Raw genomic sequence first — 19,459 nt, 5'->3', positions numbered from 1 at the left:
ATTGTTAGAGTTTATACTGCTTTTCTTACACTGCTGTCAAACACTGATTTTTTTGATAACTTCTACTCACCAAATTTGCTCTTAGCTTCCACAGGTGTGTCTGTTTCCACTGGCTCACCAGTACCCACTCTGTTGCGTGCACTAACACGGAAGAGGTACTCAACTCCTCCTTTTTGAAGTCCAGTAACAGTGTATTCACAATTTTCAGCACGATCTGTGACCGTAATCCAGGTTTTACGCTTAATATCACGTCTTTCAACAACGTAGCCTATGATTTTACTTCCACCATCACTTTCTGGTTCTTGCCAGGCGAGACCAACTTCACCATCATAAGTTTCAGTGACTTCCAAGTTTCTAACTGGACCTGGAACATCTAATAAAGATATGACAATATTTCAGTATTTTAGGGCATTGCATCTTTTTTTTCCCCCTCTGGCTAGAGAAGAGGAGGCCAAGAGAAGACCTCTTTACAATCTACAGCTTCTCCCTAGGGGCAAGTGGAAGGAATGATTCTATGAAATAAATTTAAGAAGGGTTTTAATAATAGAAGTACTTACCAATGACCTCTACATTGATGAATGCTTCTGCCTGCCCATGTTTGTTTCGAAGTATAACCTTGTACCTTCCCTTATCTGATTTCTTTGCTTCAAAAATTTTGAAGGTAGTGCAGTCAGTTGTTGTATCAACAGTTGTTGTGGGCAGACTTTCCCCTGCTTTTGACCATTCAGCTTCTGCTCTTGGGTAGGCATCGTATGGGACAGTTATAGTTAAAGGCTTCCCAACATCAACCACAAGATTTTGATCACCAGTCTTGATTTTAGGTGCAGCTAAGAAAGACCAATGTGACAAGTAAGCTATAAAGATGAATGTGACTTGCATATATATATATATATATATATATATAAAAATCATGTGTTTGTGTAGTCAGCAAAGATGCTAACGTAGAGAAGTAAAAGGAGCTGTTGTGTAAATTCTAGAGGAAATCCTTCTTATACTCATTGGACAGCTCCAGAGAAAGAAATTCAGCTGGTTGATATACTGTATTGTGTTCTCCTATAAAATCAGGATAGAGAGAGTTGCTTTTTGAGCATTAATTTAATTATTTTATTGGTCAATCCTCTAAAGCAGACAAATTAGGAATTAAATGTCTTATATGACTGAAATAAGTAGGCCAAATAATTTCCATGTTTTATTAGTGACTTAATGAAAAGGTTCCATCTTCTTTAAGCTCAAATCATGGTCTTTGGTATTGACATTGAAAAGTGACCTATATTTTCCTCAACAGTTGGACCAGCACGGTATAATAAAAAATATTTTTTGCTTGAATTATAATACATATATTTTAACAGACTTGCGCTTTTCTCAGGCTGATTGTGTATTCATTTTAGTTCAACTCTTTGAAAGGACAAAAATCAATTTACTTAAACAGTTAATTCACTAAGATTTTATAAAAGAAACACAAAGCAAGCAACTTACCAGCTAATTCAAGCTTAGCTCTAGCTTCCTTATCTTTGGCGATAAATCTGTATTCCCCTTGGTCACGGGGTTTTATCTCGCAAACCTGCAGCCTGTGGATCTTCCCTTCACTCATCATCTGATGTTTGTCACCCTGGATGATAATCATGTTGTTTCTCAGCCACTTGACCTCCACACCATCTTTGTTCAATTCTGCCATGAAGATGACATCTGCACCAGGAACTTCATAAATATCTTGTGGTGGTCGGATAATCTCAACAGGGATTTCTGAAAGAAATGATAATTAATTGGTGTTATTTGTTTATTGTTTCTACTATTATTAAACAAAGAAGAAATAAATCCTATTCGATTTTACAAATACCTTCAACAAAAAGTCTTGCCCTAGATCTCCTGTCATCCACTCCACAGGAATATTCACACTCATCATCTAGTCTACAGTCTTTTATGATTAATCGGTGCAGATTTCCATCCTTTTCAAACTGGTATCTTTATGGGGGAGAGAAATAAGTGGTATTTTAGTTTCCAGACCAAGCAACAAAGTAAAGCAAGCATGTTTAACACATTAACAAGCATAATAAAATGTACATACTTTTTGCCTTCTTTGATTTCTCTTCCATTTCTGTACCATTTTACACTGACTTTCTCTTTGGAAAGCTGGCATGTAAAGACAGCATCATCAAATTCAGTGACAGTCTGGTCCTGAAGATGTTCAGTGAAGTCTGCTGGTGCTTCTGTGATGAGAAGCTCGGCAACAGATTTGTCTTGTCCAGCAGTAACAGTGTATTCACCTTCATCTATAAACCCACAGTCTTTAATGATCAACGAGTGTTTGAATTTATCAATTTTGTACAAAATGCGCCTGTCGAATGCAATCTCTTCGCCATTCTTTGTCCATTTGAGAGTTGCATTAAGGCGATTGACTTTGCACCAGAATGTGACAGTTTTCTTTTCCATGGTCTCAATGTCTTCAAGGGGCTCAACAATTCTGAGATCCTCCTCTGTTATGACAAAAAAGTGAACATTTTTACATCCTCATATGAAACTGAATGTTAATGAAACAATTTTAATACAGTGCAAGAGATTTACCTAATACTGTTAAGGCAGCAGAGCTTTTGACCTGTTCACCTCTCTGGTTTGACAGTGCAATGCTGTAGGTAGCTTGATCTTTCAGCTCTGCGTCTCTGATTCTGAGAGTGTAAACTAAACCCTTCTGAACAATAATGTACTTTGCACTATCAAATATTGCCTCATCATTTTTGTACCACTTCTCTTTGGCACCTTCTTTATTAACTTCACAGTGGAAGATAACTTCTTGACACTCTTTAACTTCTTGGTCCTTAAGGGGAGTTATAATTCTGAGTTTTTCTGAAATTGAGAAAACAGAAGAAATAGAACATCATATAGTATAAGGAGTGCAACAAAACATGCACCTACATATTGATAAAATAAAGCTTACCAATCACTCCTAAGTGTGCTGCAGCTTTAGCTTCACCAACCATGACACTGTACATTCCTGTATCTCCTAGAACAGTGTCTTTAACCACAAGTGTCCTCTTCTTGCCATCTGAAATGATGTCGTACTTATCACCAGGCTCCAGGACTGTGTCACCCCTCAGCCACTGTACTTCAATGGCCTCTTTGGATACTGTACAGACAAATTCAGCTTTTTCTCCTTCAAGCACCTCAAGATTTTGTGGTCTGGTAAGAAATTCTGCTGCAAGTTCTGAAAGAAAACATTTTTGTAGATATGTATAATTTTATTTTATTTTTACTTGTGAAGGGAATAAACAAAATTGTGTATTCTTACTGTTTTTGAAATATTTTTAATTTTATTCTTTTTTTTTTTTTCCAGAAAACAAGGCCACCAAAGTAACACTTACCGTGTACAGTAAGTTTTCCTGTTGTACTTGAGCTTGGGAGCTTGCAAGTATATTTGCCAGCATCTTCTGGATGAGCATTATGTATAAGAAGAATTCTCTTTCTACCATCAGAAATGTGTTCAAATCTACCACCATCAGGTACCTCTTCATCTCCTTTAAGCCAAGTAACTTCAGCATTAGGCCTTGAAACTTCACAGATCAATTTTACAGTGTCATTTTCATTTACTTCAAGATCAGGAAGATTTTTTGTGAAAACAGCCTCCTCCTCTGCAAGAAGAATTTTGAAAGATGATTAAAGCTTGTCATAAAAAAACCCTCACATTTTTTATTTTTCACATATTAGATTGTAAAACACTGTGTTTACCTATCACTGTAAGCAGGCCTGAAGTTCGAGCTGTTTTTGCTTCACAGGAATATTCAGCTTCATCATCAAAGACACATTTATTGACAACAAGAATGTGTTCTGCACCTTTGGAAATTATATCATACTTTTTGCCTTTTCTGATTTCCATGCCATCCTTAAACCACTTCACCTGTTTCAGAACAAATTAACATGGTTATTAATAGTAACACACTCGTCATAGATTTCAGTTGTATTTTCTTTTATAACTACGTAATAGAGTTGTCTCCATTAGTTGAAGGAGTTACTGAGATTAAAAAGTATTATTATTGACCTTGACACCTGGACGAGAAATTTCACATTCAAACCGAGCAGATTGTTTTTCTTTAACCTCAAGGTCAGTTAGAGGTTTCAGGAACTCAACACGAATAGCTGTAAGAGAAAAGGAAATGTTTAGCAGAGGAAAGTCTACAGTAGAGAAGAAAAAATTGCTGACACTGATATTATTATTAGTCATAGACACTAGTACATAGCTTTTATAGCACCTAGAAATTTTGTAGAAAACTGTAAATTACTCACGTTCTACATTGAGAAAACATGATGTCTTAAAATCCTTAGCATCACAGCTATATGTTTTTGCATCGTCCAGTGTGCAGCCATGGATGATGAGTTTTCTGACCCTGCCATCAGAAATTATATCATACTTCTTTGATTTGTGAATTTCTTCTCCGTTTTTGAACCATTTAACTTTTGCGTTTTCCCTGGAAACTTCACATTCCAGTATTGCAGTGGCCTCCTCTTCAACAGTCTGGTCCTCGAGTGGTTTAGTAAATTCAACAGGGGGTTCTAAAAGAGACAGATGGATTTTTTGATAGAAAAGATCTAAATGATAGCCAGTCTTCTGCTTATACAGAACAGTCCCATGCTATTTACTAATTTTGCTTGACTGAATAATCAAAAAGGCTCTTGGATGTCTCTGCTGAAGGTTTTTTAAAACTTTATTTCTAATGCACAGGCATGGTTTTGTTAATTCTGTTAATTTCCTCATTTTCAGCCTACTGTAAGATTAGACTGAATGATATCCTTATCCATGGGGTTTTTAATTACAAATCATGACAAAGCCTTGCAAATCAGTTTCTTTAGCTGAACCATACCCATGTCATCTCAGTGACTCTAAAATTACACTGACCTTGGAGGATTTTTTTTTTAAGTTTTTCCTTGAATTACTGGATTAGTGTGTGCCCTTTTTTTATTTCTTAATATTACACAGCTTGCAAGTGTACAAGTGGGTATACAGACAATGTTATATCCCTTGTCTGATGGTAGAATTATGCTCTCATAGGTTTCTGGACATTCCAAAGAACAGGAAAAGCCACCAGGAGCCATAAAGGCCAATTGAATGTTCAAGTCTGCAATAAAGCCCTAGAAGTCCTAATGAACTGGTTCATCTCCCACATCTCATACATTTTCAGTATTTTCCCCTTTCTTCAGCTCTTCTGTGAAGCACAGAGATTTTTAACTAGGTGGCTTTTTTTAATTAGGAAAGTTATCTACCCATCCAATGTCATATATATGATCCTGCTCATTTGATATATGGTGTATATTCACATCTTATTCCAGAGTGAATAATGAATGGACCGTTAATACTGATTATAGTTTAACTAAAATGACTGACTTACCTTTCACAAAAAGATTTGCTTGAGTTCTGAAATCTTTTGCTGTCAGTGATACCTCTCCTGCATCTGTTAATTTGACGTCTCTCAGAACAAGTGTGTGAACTCTCCCTTCAGCACGGGTCACAACCTTAAAAAGTAAATTAAAACCCCTTTGTAATTATCTACAACAAATATTTAAGAAATATTTCATGAAATAGCATTGTTATTTATTATCTGCGGAGTTTGGTTGCCCACTTTTATATGAAATTTTGATACTTTCCTCTTGTATATACTAGATATAGCTCAATCCTCAGTGCTTTGAGGATTTTGAGGCCGACTTGAGATCATGTCTATTTTGAACAGATAAAAAATAAGCAAATCTATGGGGAAAAGTTGGTATTACTGATGGCTACATCTAAAGTAAAAATGTACAGATATAAAGAGGTTTGGCACCGCACACACGCACTCTTCTGGAAATGCAATTTTGACTTTACATTCTGCCTAAAAGACTAACTTTTGTGCAGAAACTACTTTGTAATCATGGTTTTGTATTGGGTTACTCCTACAAAAACATCCCTTTTCTCTAGGAGTGGACCTGGGGGTCCTGGAAGATTCAAGGACACATCCTGCACTGCAGCCGTCAAGAGGATTGCTACTTATTCATGCTGTAGATTTTAACACAGATCTTGAAGAATTCTTTTTATCTGTTTTCAGAGAAGTATGTGACTAGGTGGTAGATGCTGGTTTAGAAAAATAAAGGTGAAAAGTAAGCTTCTGCTAAGGAACAAGGATAAAATAATGAGTTGCTTTTGAGAAGGCAGCCCCTTTTGTTTCACAGGGAAGGAAGGAAGAAAGAGGCTGTCCTTCCTCCCAAATGGTCATTGTGCTCCTGAAAACTCTCTCTAGTGAGTATTCATCTGAAAGAGACTGAGATGAAGCCAAATATATATTTGACCAAGATAAACAGCAAAGATAAACAAAGAAGTCACTTCAATCTATAAAGGTTATATCTGTGAAGCTGAAAAGGTTTGAATTAGCAACAGCTAAAATGAAACACTTCTACAATTAGATTGATTTTTGAAGAGAGTTGTAAATATGTTTCAAGAGTCTATTTTAAATGGGTAGAAAGTGATACATTAAGTAAATATATAGTTTACTCTCAATTTCTTCTTGATAAAATTTCAACTGAAGTCAAATGACAGTTTTGACTGTATATGTAAACTGAATGAAAACCTCAAATATTTTTTCATGTAATGATAGCTCAGAAAGATAGGACCAAAATAATGCTCTATCATACAGAATCTGGAACATAAAATATTTTTCTTCCTAGGCAGTAATAACTATCAATCCTATGCACTGATCAATAGTTTTTCACATTTTCATTCTGAAACTCAGAAATAATTACCTTGATTTATTTCATGCCTCATCTACTGACTTTCAACTTTGTTTATCTGTCCTTAAATATTCTAATAGGGTCCCCTATCACCATGATCTGTTTTTTTCCCCTATTTTTATATTCTATTTCTCTTATGAAATAGTTTTTATTTATGCAAATTTGGTGAAGCTTAGAAAGATCTATCAAACCCTGAAAATAATATGTTAAAATTTGTATTTAAAAGGAAAAAAAATCTACAACAAAGCATTATTAGCAGCATTATTATAAGTTCTGAAACTTTGTTAGGTCATGTAATGCCTTGAAACTTTTCTTTGTGTGAGGTTTCCAACTTCTATTTTCATTTGCTTTATTTTCTTTAGGTCTAGTATGTAAAAAAGAAGTCTTAAACCCAGTAATAATCCTTTACATTTCTTGATGTATTTATTTATGTTTCTTTATTTATTGCCCCTACCATTAACTTTAAATATTAAATTGATTGCATTCCAGGCTGCTCAGATCTCAGAGTAAAGAGCCAGCACTTGATGAAGGGTTAAAAATAGCTAGTGAGAAGTGCTTGACAAGCAAATCTGCCCAGAGAGTTATCTGGAGAGCCAGAACAAATGCCTGAAATGGAATTTGAATCCTCTTAATCCCCTTATATGCAGAATTGGACTGCAACTCAACATTCAGGAGGAAAAAAAGCTTTTCCTGATAGCACCTTTCAAAATCCTCTCACTGTAATCACAAGTAACCTGAGCAAAAAGTATTCAGTATCCCTGTGGCTGAGTATCCAACAGAACCAGACACAAAATCACTGTTGTAATTATTCAGATTTTGGAACCTTAGTTTCCCTTTGTATAACAAATACTCATAGTATTCCAGAATACTGGAAGTTCTGGGAAAAAAATTGCTATATCTGATTTACTGAGGATTTACCCTTTGGCACAGTAGCACTATAATATTGCTGTGCCTTAGTACTTCTACTGGCAGAAAATAAATAATAAATAAAGAAGGGGAAGAGACTTGAAAGAGAAGAAGGAAGAGGAAACATGAGGAAAAGCAAAATTTAGTTTCTTTACCTTATCACTGGGCTCCAATTTCTTTCCTTGCAGGAACCACTCTACTGGGATTCCCTCATAAGAGAGTTCACAATCGAAGGTTGCAGATTCCCCAGCTGTCACTGTTACATCCTTGAGGGGTCTCAGCAAGCCAATTACTCGAGCTTGGTAAGGAGAAGACATAATTTTCAGATTACTCACTTCTACCCAAGAAAATGCTGCTGCTCCCCTTATGTACTAATCTCCATGGTGGCTTCCCTCAAGAGAGACAGACATCGCTATGCTGCTCTTTAAATTCCCTAAATAGAAGAGGCCACCCTGGGTTCTTAGGGGAGGGCTGGTCACCTACAATTTCCTATTTGCAGAGCGTGTTTCTTTAAATTGAACAAGGTCAGCAAGAAAGTTGCTGTGCATCTGTCTCCCTGCCAAGCCTTGCATGCCTGTTGCTAGATAAGGCATGTGTTTTCCAAAATAGCGAGGGCTAGGATTGGAGTGGGAAACAAGTGGTCTTCAACCGTGTAGTCTGTCCCTGTCCATCAAGCTCTTAACCCTATCCCCAGATATCACTGTTATCCTATCCTCTCCAGTTAACATGATACTTTCATGCAGTAAAGCCTTTGCTTGCAACAGTTTGATTTCATAACAGCATATGATGCCAGACCATGAAGAAGCCTTCAAGGCCATCTCCTGAATTTTACTTCTCCTATACAAATAAATTATATACAAGGTTAAAAAACATATAGGACGTTCCTAAACTAAAAAATTAAGATGATTTGAGTAACTAATCCTTGAGTTGCTATACTTAAAAGGATCACTAGGGATGCAATACACTATAGAGATTTTCCACCCATTCCCAAGAGGCAATGAGTACCATGTTTTTGCTTCATTAATTTCAGTTTAAAAGACACTTACGTTTCACTCGAAGGTGAGCGCCAGACTTGGCATTTGCTGCTTGGAAATCTACTCCACCAGCTTGATCTAAGCGCACATTGTACAGTGTAAGGAAGTGCTTTTTGCCTTCTTCCTTGATTTCACATTCCTGCAAAAATAGAATTGAAACAATTTTTTTGTACTCCTCACCACAAGAACTACTACTACTTTTCTTCATATCATGCATTTGTTTTCGTCTTCTCCACTCACAAACTTAGGCCCACTGCCACATGAAATACACTTTAAAAACATTCATTCATAGGCCTTTTCTTTCAAAGTCTCTTCCTAATACAGTCTGTTTCCTCTTAAAAAGAAAGGGAAAGAGGCACCACATTTGTCTGCTGATTAACTAGCCAATATATCAATATGTAGATCAGCCAGAGGCCTAGTTCCCCTAAGGGAACTAGAAATTGTTAAGCTTGTGCTGTGACCTTTACTTGAAAAGACCTTTCCTTCTCTTATCCAGAGATTGATTTCATGGAACTTCTGATCTTTGTGCATTATTCACATTTGTACCGTTACATCAAGGAATTGCCAAATTATTGCCAGTTGTGATTGTATTGTTTCTTTATTTTCCAGATCCTTTCATCAAGGAATTAAGAATATTTGATTAAGCTCTATACAATTTTATACTAATTTTAACTGTCACAGAAATGAAAAAGGGTTTGAAAATATGATCTACATCTATTTAAACCAAACATAACTCAAAAATTGAGGTAAATGCAGGTAACACAGAGTTTGTATTTTTAAATGCCATTATGTTTAAGTGAATTATACAAGGTCTTTGCACTTTGGATGCATGATTGTTAAGGACTAGTAATAAAGAATATACCAATTTATGTAAAATAATGTATGGTTTAGCCATTTTATATAACATTTTGGATTAAGTCTGTATTACATTTTAAAAGTTACTAATGAAAAAACCCAGTATTTTTATTACAGTAACCCTTATTGAAAGCATAAAGAGATTGTTTTTGGTTTCTGAAGCCTCCCTTACACCCTAGCTCCCTGCAAATTGTTGAGACATACATAAAAAACATCCTGAAATATTTGCTTACAGCTGATTCAGTAAGGGGTTCTCCTTTTAGCTTCCAATTCCCATGAACACCTTCCTCGGAGATTTCAATGTCAAAACGGGCAGTCTCTGTCTCGATCACCTCCACGCTGTACAGTGGTCGTACAATCTCAATATCCCGGTCTGCAGAAAAAAAAAAGTGATTGACTCCCGCAATGCCTAGCAGATCCCACAAGGTCTCTACTACAGAGCAGCCCACTAAAATCACCATACCTTCAATATTGAGTTTAGCAGAGGTTTGATCAGTACCACAGTCACAAGTGTACTGTCCAATGTCTTTCTTCAAAGCTTTTTTGAGAATAAGGATTCTCTTTTTACCATCAGCCTTAATAACAACATTCTTTGATGCAGTAATCGGATTGCCATCCTTCATCCATTTCACTGGGGCATCTGCCTTGCTGATTTCACATTGTAAGATTACTTCATCTTTCTCTACGGCAGTGTAATCCTGCAGCTTCCCAGTGAAGTAAGGGTCTCCCTCTGCAAGCAAAAGTTAAGATGTTTCAGTCTGAAGTTTTAGTCTTTCAGAAAAAAACGATTCGTTTCTGCCATAAAATACATTTCTTGTTTATGTCCTGCAAGAAGGATTAAATATAGTCCTTATAAATATTTCACAGGGCTGTTGTAAGAAGGAAAACAATAAACATCTAAAAACCAATTCTTTTTCTTTTGATGTTCTAGGAGTTTCAGAGCACTGTTTAAGTTATCTAATTACTAACTTTGCAAGAGTTGCTTGAAATTTTAAAGTTATTTTAATCATCCTTTGTGAATAGGAAAACAGAGACCCACAGAAGAAAAAGAAATCGTAAAATTTTCAAAATCACATGTAGATTTAGACCAACTCCAAGAATTTCTGACTGTCATTTTTTATGAATAAGACTCTTCTGACAATATACATCAGGTAAATTCTTTTGGGTATTCTTACCAAGAACAGTGAGTTTAGCTTCTGAGGATTTGCCCATAGCTTCTACTTTAATCTGAGAAGTGTCATCAATAGTAAGATCTTTAATTGTGAGTGTATGGAATTTGCCGTCATCTGTCATTGAAACCACTTTGCTGGTATGTAGTCGTTGGTCATTCTTGAACCAGGCAACAGAGATATTTTCATGAGAGAGTTCCACAGTGAACTCTGCAGTTTCTCGTTCCTTTTTGGTTACATCCTTGAGAGGAGTAATGAATTTCAGGCGGATACCTATAACAAAGTAACATTTCATTAACAATAACATTATCAATAAAAACCATTCAAGTACTATGATGCAAAACTTTCCTGGGAAGGCAAAGTCTAACAAACCTTCAATAATTAGCTTGGCACTTGTTCTTTTATCCTCAGCTTCAAATGTATATTTAACTTCATCCTCAAAGGCAACAGATTTAATAATCAGAGCATGCTTTGTTCCATCTGAAACAATTTCAAATCTTTCATCAGGAGTGATCTCTTCTGTTCCTTTCAACCAGCGGAAAGTCTTGGGTTCTCTGGATACCTCACATTCAAACTTAGCTTCATCCTTCTCAAAGACCTTCACATCGCTCAGTGGAGTGATAAAGATGAGAGGTAATTCTGAAATCAAAGAAGAGATCTTTCAGATCAGTGATAGGTTCATACAGAAATTGCTGATGCTAGATTTGTTCTAATACCCTGAAACACATGTGGAAATATCGGCCAAATGCAGACTGTACCTTTCACTTTCAGATTAGCAGCACTTTTAGCATTAGCAGCTTGGAAAGACACTTCTCCAGTCATATCAAGGTTGCAGTTATGAAGGACAAGAATATGCTTCTTCCCATCTTCAATGATTTCACAGTCCTGGTGATAAAGAAACACACCCCCCACCCCAAATATGAATATTCTGAGAAACCACCAAAAAACCATTATTATTAAATATGTTTTTCTGCTGTAAATTATGGTCTGAAAATAAAGAAGTAAGCTTACAGGAGAAGGTGTTAGAGTTTCTCCCTTTAGCTTCCATACAGGATGGACATCAGGCTCAGAAATTTCAATTTCAAAGCGTGCTGTTTCACCAACAAATACCTCCACTCCATACAGTGGACGCTCCACTTTAATTATGCGAGCTAAAATAAAAAAAAATAATCAAAAGTTCACATCTGTTTACTCACAAAGTCCATGCCATAAACATGTAATATTGGAAAGGATCTCAACTCTCTCCCTATTCCTTCTTTTGGGCATTCAAATGCTATGACCAATAAGTGTTTATCTAACCTCTTTTTAAAAAGCTGCAACTTTTGGCAGTCTACAGCATCCTTCTATAATATGTCTGAAAATTTAGTTATTTTTAGTAAGAATATTTTTCCTCATAACTAACCCAGATATCTGTTGCAGTGAACTAAGCTAACTGCTTTTTTCCTTACTGTAAATTGACATAGAGACTAATATATCATCACTGTCTTTACAAAAGCCATTTATATATCCTCAGATATATTGTTTCTAGTAAATACTTTTAATAATTGTAAATCTAGATACTTCAGCTATTCATTGTGACAGCATGCTTTCTATGGGTACATTTTTGGTCTTGTACTCTAGAGAGTGTCTGTCTGTCTACACCATTTTACAAAGGTTTCAGTACTTTCCTTAGCTAAGACATGATAACTTACACTCAACGCGGATATTAGCACTTGTCTTGTCGGTTCCACAATCACACTCGTAAACACCCTTATCACTCTCTGCAGCTTTCTTGATCTTCAGGATACGGCGCAAGCCATCCGTTTTTATGGAAATTCTGTTGGAAGCTACTAGTTCTTCACCATCTTTATACCATTTTACTGGCACATCTTTGCTAAGTTCACACTCCAGAGTAATATCATCTTTCTCTACAGCACTGTAGTCTTGTAACTTCACGGTGAAATATGGATCGGCCTCTACAAAAGGCATAGTGGATACGTAAAGGTAAATTAGTAAAATGAATTTACTAAAACATCAATATTTTGTCCCTTTCTACTTATAAAAATTGTTAATACATATCATATAGCATATTTTAAATTATTGATGTATTACCTAAGACTTTGAGGTTGGCTTGTGTGTTCATGTCCTTGACTACAGCCTTTATTTCAGAGATATCATCAAGTGTTACTTCTCTCATTTCTAATTTATGAATTTTGCCTTCTGAAGTAATAAGAACTGTTCTGCTTGTATGAAGTCTCTTGTCATTTTTGTACCATTTCACTGGCATATCTTCATGAGAAAGCTCAAATTGAAAGTGAGCTGTTTCCCCTTCTTTCACTGTTTGATCCTGTAGAGGTGATATGAACTTCAGCCTCACACCTGTAATGTAGACACATAAATACCATCAGAAAAAAGGCTAATGTAGTTCTAAAAGATATATTCTTTATCGATTTTCTTATTCTTTTGTTCATAAGAAAATACTTGCCTTCCACAAACAGTCTTGCTGTGCTCTTCTTGCCATCAACTTCAGCAGTGTACTCTCCCTCATCATCAAACTGTGAATCATTGATAACAAGAATATGCTTCTTTCCATCTGCAATGATGTCAAATTTTTCTCCAATCTTGAGTATATCAGTGCCCTTAGACCATATAACATTGGCTTCTCTGGTAAGGACACACTCAAACCTTGCTTGGCGCTTCTCAGGAACAGTAACATCTTTCAGGGGCACAGCAAAGTCCAATTCAATTTCTAGAAGCAAAACATAACACGTCATTTGTAATGTGCTCCATGTGAACTCTGTTTTAGCTGGTATCATACTCCATGGTGCATCATACCTTTTACTGTCAGGATAGCTGTAGTAACAGCGTTAAGTGCCTGATAAAGGACTTCACCAGCTTGCTCTAACTTGACTTTGTGTAAGGTTAGGAAGCGTTTTCCTCCTTCAGCTTTGATTTCACATGTCTGGAGAGATGACAGAGTTTGGTAAATACAATGCCAATGCCTTACTGCTAGGTTTTTTAATAAAAGATTTTATAAACATTTTATATGCACTAAACAGTCAGGGAGAAAGACTGAAATTGCTTTTAAAGTTAACACTTTCACTCAGTAATTTAAAAATGGAGTAAATTTATTCAGTGTTCCACACTTCTTTAGAATGCCAGAATAGTTCCTACAATGTATGTAGGATATTTCTATTATTGTCTGAATTACATGCTGAAATCCCTTAAGAAAATGAAGGCTTTCAAAACTTAGCTTTTATGGCATATTATCCTTACTTAGAGAACCAGTGTTTTTTAATCAACATATGGTTTAGCCCTTCTGTGTTCTGGACTGAGTAGTAATGACAGATCTTGCAATAAAGACTCAAGGAACCTGTTCACAGTGTTTAATATAAATTCATTGTGTTGTAAAATTCAAGGATGCTTACAGGTGAAGGTCTCAGAATTTCTCCTTTCAGCTTCCATTCACCAGGAATATCATCCTCAGATATTTCTGTATCAAAGTTTGCTGTTTCTTTCTCATAAACTGTAACATCCTCTAATGGCTTCAGAAGTTCAACTTCACGTTCTAGAATGTACAAATAAACACATATATAATTAGGTCAAGTTTTGATAGAGCTTTATAATAATTCAGGTTACCTCTTTTTTTTATTTAGACGTTTTTCAACATCGGCCTATGAGCTGATTAAATATAATCAAAAAAAAAAAAAAAGATTTCTTACCACCAAGGGTCAGTTTAGCTGGGTATCTGCGACCTTCAACTTCCACTGAATATTCTCCAACATCAGCAGGGCCAGCATTCTTGATTTTCAGGAAAATTTTATTTCCTTCTTTCAAGATTTCTGTCTTGTCAGTGGGTTCAGCAGGAATTTCCTCATCTCCTTTAAACCATTTAATGTTTGGTGTATCCTTGACAATGTCACAGCTGAAAGTAGCTGTTCCTTTTGGTTTAACATGCTGGTCTCTTATGGGTTTTACTAACCAGTCCCTTATAATCTCTGCATGACAAAAAGTTAAATAAGAATACAGCTTAGTAGACTTTTACTAAAAATAGATGTGTCATAAAAAGAAGTAGAACTAACAGATTTTGTATTACAACAAGCTTTCAATAGCTGCAAAAATCTTATCTGTCTGTTTATATTGTAATACTAGGAGAAAAAACTTTTCTGATTTTAAAATAGCCCAAATATGCTAGAGAGAAAAGAGAACATGATTTTGATTGCTTACCTACTACCTTAACACAAGATGAGCATGACAGTTCAGAGTCTTCCACAGTAACAGTGTAAGTGCCAGCATCAGCATCATCTGAATCAGTGACCGTGAGAGAATGTGACAAACCAATAACACCCAGAGCAAATTTCCCAGGCTTGGCTTTGATGATCCTACCATCCTTTCTCCAGACCACATTTCTTTCTTTGTTAAGCTCACATGTCAAGTACAGTGGCTGGCCTTTAATGACAGTAGTTTCTTCTTCAAGTGTTTTCACAAACCGCACTGGGAGTTCTGTGGGAAACACATAATTTCCAATTGTTCAATTATATACAGAACATGTGATGCAAAAATAGCTTATAGAATAATATGTGTAGCGATTGAGAGAAACAAAAGGATGCATCTACCAACTACTGTAAAATTACAAAGCACCAGTTCTTCTAGCTTAAGGAGTAGCTAGCCTAAATTATTCATAAATTTGAAACAGGGAATACCTTCAACAATGAGTTTGGCTGTAGAGGTCTTCTCTTTGTTCCCCAGTCGTAATACACAAGTATATTCACCAGCATCAGACAGTTGGACATCAATAATATGCAGCTTCCTATCTTTGCCATCAGCAATAAACTTGTGTTTTGGGCTCTCTCGGATGTTACTTCCATCTTTCATCCAGCTGGTAATTGCAGTGGATGGTGAAATAAGGACTTCAAAGATTGCAGAAGACCCAACAGACTCAGCTTCTTTTAGCACTATATCTTTCATCTCCTTGACAAACTTCAGTGGTACAGCCTTAAGTTGGTAAGTGAATGGAGGCTCTTCAGGAGGTTTTTCACCACCACTGCCTGGCCTGAGTTTCCTTCTTTCTGCATCTGCTGGTGAAGGTGTCTTCTTGGCTGTAATTCAGATTCAGAAATGAATAAACTAATCCTGATTCCTTGCTTTTGGTTATAGGTTGGGCTGATTTTGGTTGGGGTAGATTTAATAGCCTTCACAGAAGCTAGTATGGGGCAGTGTTTTGGATTTGTGTTGAAAGCAGTGTTGATAATACAGAGATGTTTTTGTTATTGCTGAACAGCACTTGTGCAGAGTCAAGGTCTTTTCTGTTTCTCATACTGCCCCACCAGTGAGTAGGCTGGGAGTGCACAAGAAGTTGGGATGAGACACAGCCAGGAAAGCTGATCCCAGCTGACCAAAGTGATATTTCATACCACATGGTGTCACGGTCAGTATATAAAGTTGGGGAGAAGAAGGAGGAAGGGGGGAGATTCAGTTATGACATTTGCCCTTCAAGTGATGGAACCCTGCTGTCCTGAATATGAGTGAACAGCTGTCTGCCCATGGGAAGTGCTGAATGAATTCCTTGGTTTGCTTTCTTTGTGTGTGCAGCTTTTGCTTTTCCTGTTAAACTATCTTTATCCCAACCTGTGAGTTTTCTCACTTTTACCCTTCTGATTCTCTCCCCCATCCCACTATGAGGGAATGAGTGAGTGGCTGTGTGGGGCTTGGTTGCCAGCTGGGGTTAAACCATGACAGTCCTTTTCAGTGCCCAGCGTGGGGCTTGAAGGGTTGGAGATAACAAGTTTGACTGGAATGCGTTAGATTGAATTAAAATCTGTTAGTGCTGTTTAGCTGTTAATTGACAGGCTCCTGTGCTTGCCATGGAGTTTGCTTGCCTGACTGTATTGTTAGAGTCTAATGCTTGCTAGTTGCTGCTTTTTGCTCTTGTTGCTGGCTGTAGTGCTGCAGTGCTGACCATGTCACTCTGCTGTGCCTGGGAATGACTTGGTGACAGCCATTGGGATGTGCCTGGGCTGGGCAATGGCCTGGTCGTCACTGCTGTTTGTGTGCGCTGCTGTGCTGGACAGGCTGGAGCTCCAGTGTGAACTCAAGGCAACGGGACTGTGACCTGTGGATGAGTCCACAGTGTAGCAAATATCCACCTGCATCCTGTGAAGGACCCCATGCTGGAGCAGGTGGATGCCCACAGACAGCTGTGACCCCAAGAGAACCTGACACTGGAGCAGGACTAGTGACCCTTGGGGGGACTCATGCTGGAGCAGCCTGTTCCTGAAGGACTGCACCCCGTGGAAGGGACCCATGCTGGAGTAGTTTATGAAAAGTTGCAGCCTGTGGAAAATACTCACATTGAAGAAATCAGTGGAGCACTGTCTCCTGTGGAAGGGGCCCCACACTGAAGCAGGGAAAGAGAGGTTCCCCTGCAGCCCATGGTGTAGACCATAGTGAGGCAGGCTGTCCCCCTGCAGCTCATGGGCTCTAATGCTGGAGACTAATTACTGTAGTAGGAATCCCATGTTGCTAGTTGGACTAGGAGCAATGGGAAGAGTTCATTGCCATGCTAAATCCTACAACCTGACCCTAAAGGACCAAGGGTGAAGATTTTTATGGATATATCTTTAAATCATTGTAACCCATTATTTAAGCTGTATGTTACAGCAATTACTATAACAGGAACAATGCAAACCAAAGGAGGAGAAGCCTTACAAGTAGAAGTGCAAGTGCAACAGTGACCCAATTTGAGCTGGCTTTGGAGCCAAATAACTCCATGTAATACACCAACTCTTCTGTCCTGAGTGACCACCAGAACAGATGGAGCCCAACGTCATGGACCAAATTAATTCAGTGGATATTTTGTGGACATGAGTGGACATTTTATGGACATTTTACTGTGCTAGTTCATCAACTAAGGGAATGATATTTGTGCATCATACCAAAGGATGGGAAGGGTTGTGATGGTTAATGAGGTTGTATTGAATAGTGTGGGACCTGAGCATGATGTAAATGGTATAGAATAAGGGGTGGATGATGTACTGGTTTGGGCTGGGGGAGAGTTAATTTTATTCATAGTAGCTTGTACGGGGCTGTATTTTGAACTTGTGCTGAAAACAGTGTGAAAGAGTGGCTGTGTGGTACTTGGTTGCCAGTTGGGGTAAAACCATGACAAGGTTTGTAGTATCCTACCTTTGACTGGACTGATACCCTTCGGAGCTTCTTCCTTTGGTGGCTTGGCCTCTGAAGTAGAACAACAATATTATTAGGAATGTAGTTAAATAAATCTAAGACAAGCATTTATTCTACATATCAGATTTTTAATTCCTTTAGTTACCCTACATGTACAAAGAGAAGAAGATATAAACATATGCATATATGTTTATATATGAACTTATACTGTCTATATCTCAATGGTAAGTTCAATATCTTGAAGCATGGGAAGCAGTAGGGATTAACAGGCACCTTAGAACCTCCTAGTTTCTCTATGTATTGTCCTGCCCCTTCTTTTGTAAAATTTTGCCATTCCTTGATACTAGATTTAAGATTAGGCCCTTGATCAATACCCACCTGTCAGCCCAAATAGTTTCAGTACCTATTAAAATTATATGTTGGCATTTTTTTTAGACAAAGCACACACTTTTACTAATGAAGACAACAGACCTACAAGTTGTGTAAATTAAGTACATGTCTCAGGACAATGCAGTACTTTCACAAGTGAGGGATGTTCTGTCAGTAACCTAATTTGTGATGAATCATCTCAGAATTTTGAAAATATTAGCCATGCTATGTTGCTTCTCATTATTTTTTTGTAAAAGGAAATATAAAAGATACTTTTAATGGGAGAATGATATGAATGAAATGCAGGACAGATTTTAGTGTAGTGGATGGAAAAATGAATACTAGAAAAAATGAGTGAGTTTTTCTAAGAAGATAATGGCAGACAAAATGATTTACACAGTCTTATAAAAGTGTAAGACTAAGACAATGAACAGTAATCACACAGATGTATGTACAGACAGGTAAGACAAACATGTCAAGAGTGGTTGAATGCCAGTACAGCCAGCTGACAGACTATGATGAAATTGTGAATGGTGTTACTAAAACATCACAATGGCAAGTGATATTCTCCTGAAGCAAACAGTACAAGCACTTCGTGGAAGAATTCAGCATCAATCTTCCTCACCTCTCTTTGCATGAGACTTTGCAGGAACATCCAAAACTTCACATGATTGTCCAGGTGCATCCAAATTCTTGTTTTCACTTGAAAGTCTAGTGGCCTGCTCAATCAGATGAGCAGGTTCTGATATCTGGTATTCTTTCTCTCCTGCTTTCTTGGGAGTTATTATCTTACCTATCTTTGAGGAGTAAGTAACTTTTCCATTTGCATGTATTTCTTTGCTTGATGGTAATTTGTCTGAAAGCTTTCCCTTCTCTTTTGTCATGGTACCAGTTGTGCTTTTCCCAATGTCATGTTTAGTTGATGTTTTTTCATCTGCTATACCTTCTGCAGATTTCATTTCTTCAATTTGACCTTTTTTGCTTTTGTGAGCTAGAGCCTCTTTATGTTCATCCTGAATGGTATGAACTTCTTGAAATTGTTCTTTATCTTGACTTCCTGGCAGCTGAATAGCAACTTTCTCTTTTGACTCGGATCTGTCAACTACTTCATCTTTGACTTCCTTTTCATTTTCCTCTATGGAAGCTTCACTTTTGATCCCTTCTGCTGTAAACAGTGTATCAAATTCTTTTTCCACAGGCAGCTTTTCAGGGACATTT

The 19,459-nt window shown here is 37.2% G+C and overlaps 1 protein-coding gene across 1 annotated transcript in view; it reads right to left on the bottom strand.

The window, feature by feature from the left end:
* Positions 1–19,459, bottom strand: part of TTN (titin) — a 241,352-nt gene that overhangs the window by 84,434 nt on the left and 137,459 nt on the right. The window contains exons 164-192 of the mRNA XM_018071672.2: positions 17,873–17,923; positions 15,391–15,786; positions 14,915–15,190; positions 14,410–14,685; positions 14,116–14,255; positions 13,523–13,649; positions 13,173–13,436; positions 12,800–13,066; positions 12,400–12,663; positions 11,720–11,859; positions 11,467–11,593; positions 11,081–11,347; positions 10,715–10,981; positions 10,003–10,269; positions 9,773–9,912; positions 8,697–8,823; positions 7,806–7,948; positions 5,376–5,499; positions 4,276–4,542; positions 4,031–4,128; positions 3,721–3,889; positions 3,357–3,623; positions 2,933–3,199; positions 2,563–2,841; positions 2,066–2,474; positions 1,838–1,962; positions 1,477–1,743; positions 558–827; positions 71–373 (exon numbers count right to left, since the gene is read on the bottom strand). Of these exons, the coding sequence (XP_017927161.2) occupies positions 71–373; positions 558–827; positions 1,477–1,743; positions 1,838–1,962; positions 2,066–2,474; positions 2,563–2,841; positions 2,933–3,199; positions 3,357–3,623; positions 3,721–3,889; positions 4,031–4,128; positions 4,276–4,542; positions 5,376–5,499; positions 7,806–7,948; positions 8,697–8,823; positions 9,773–9,912; positions 10,003–10,269; positions 10,715–10,981; positions 11,081–11,347; positions 11,467–11,593; positions 11,720–11,859; positions 12,400–12,663; positions 12,800–13,066; positions 13,173–13,436; positions 13,523–13,649; positions 14,116–14,255; positions 14,410–14,685; positions 14,915–15,190; positions 15,391–15,786; positions 17,873–17,923 (6,384 nt within the window). The remainder of the gene's footprint in view (positions 1–70; positions 374–557; positions 828–1,476; positions 1,744–1,837; positions 1,963–2,065; positions 2,475–2,562; positions 2,842–2,932; positions 3,200–3,356; positions 3,624–3,720; positions 3,890–4,030; positions 4,129–4,275; positions 4,543–5,375; positions 5,500–7,805; positions 7,949–8,696; positions 8,824–9,772; positions 9,913–10,002; positions 10,270–10,714; positions 10,982–11,080; positions 11,348–11,466; positions 11,594–11,719; positions 11,860–12,399; positions 12,664–12,799; positions 13,067–13,172; positions 13,437–13,522; positions 13,650–14,115; positions 14,256–14,409; positions 14,686–14,914; positions 15,191–15,390; positions 15,787–17,872; positions 17,924–19,459) is intronic.

The sequence above is a fragment of the Manacus vitellinus genome, unplaced genomic scaffold (assembly GCF_001715985.3).
Source record: "Manacus vitellinus isolate BGI_N305 unplaced genomic scaffold, ASM171598v3 scaffold_20_pilon, whole genome shotgun sequence".
Taxonomy (NCBI): domain Eukaryota; kingdom Metazoa; phylum Chordata; class Aves; order Passeriformes; family Pipridae; genus Manacus; species Manacus vitellinus.
Note: the sequence above shows the minus strand (reverse complement) of the source record. Positions and strands in the feature narration are given on the sequence as shown.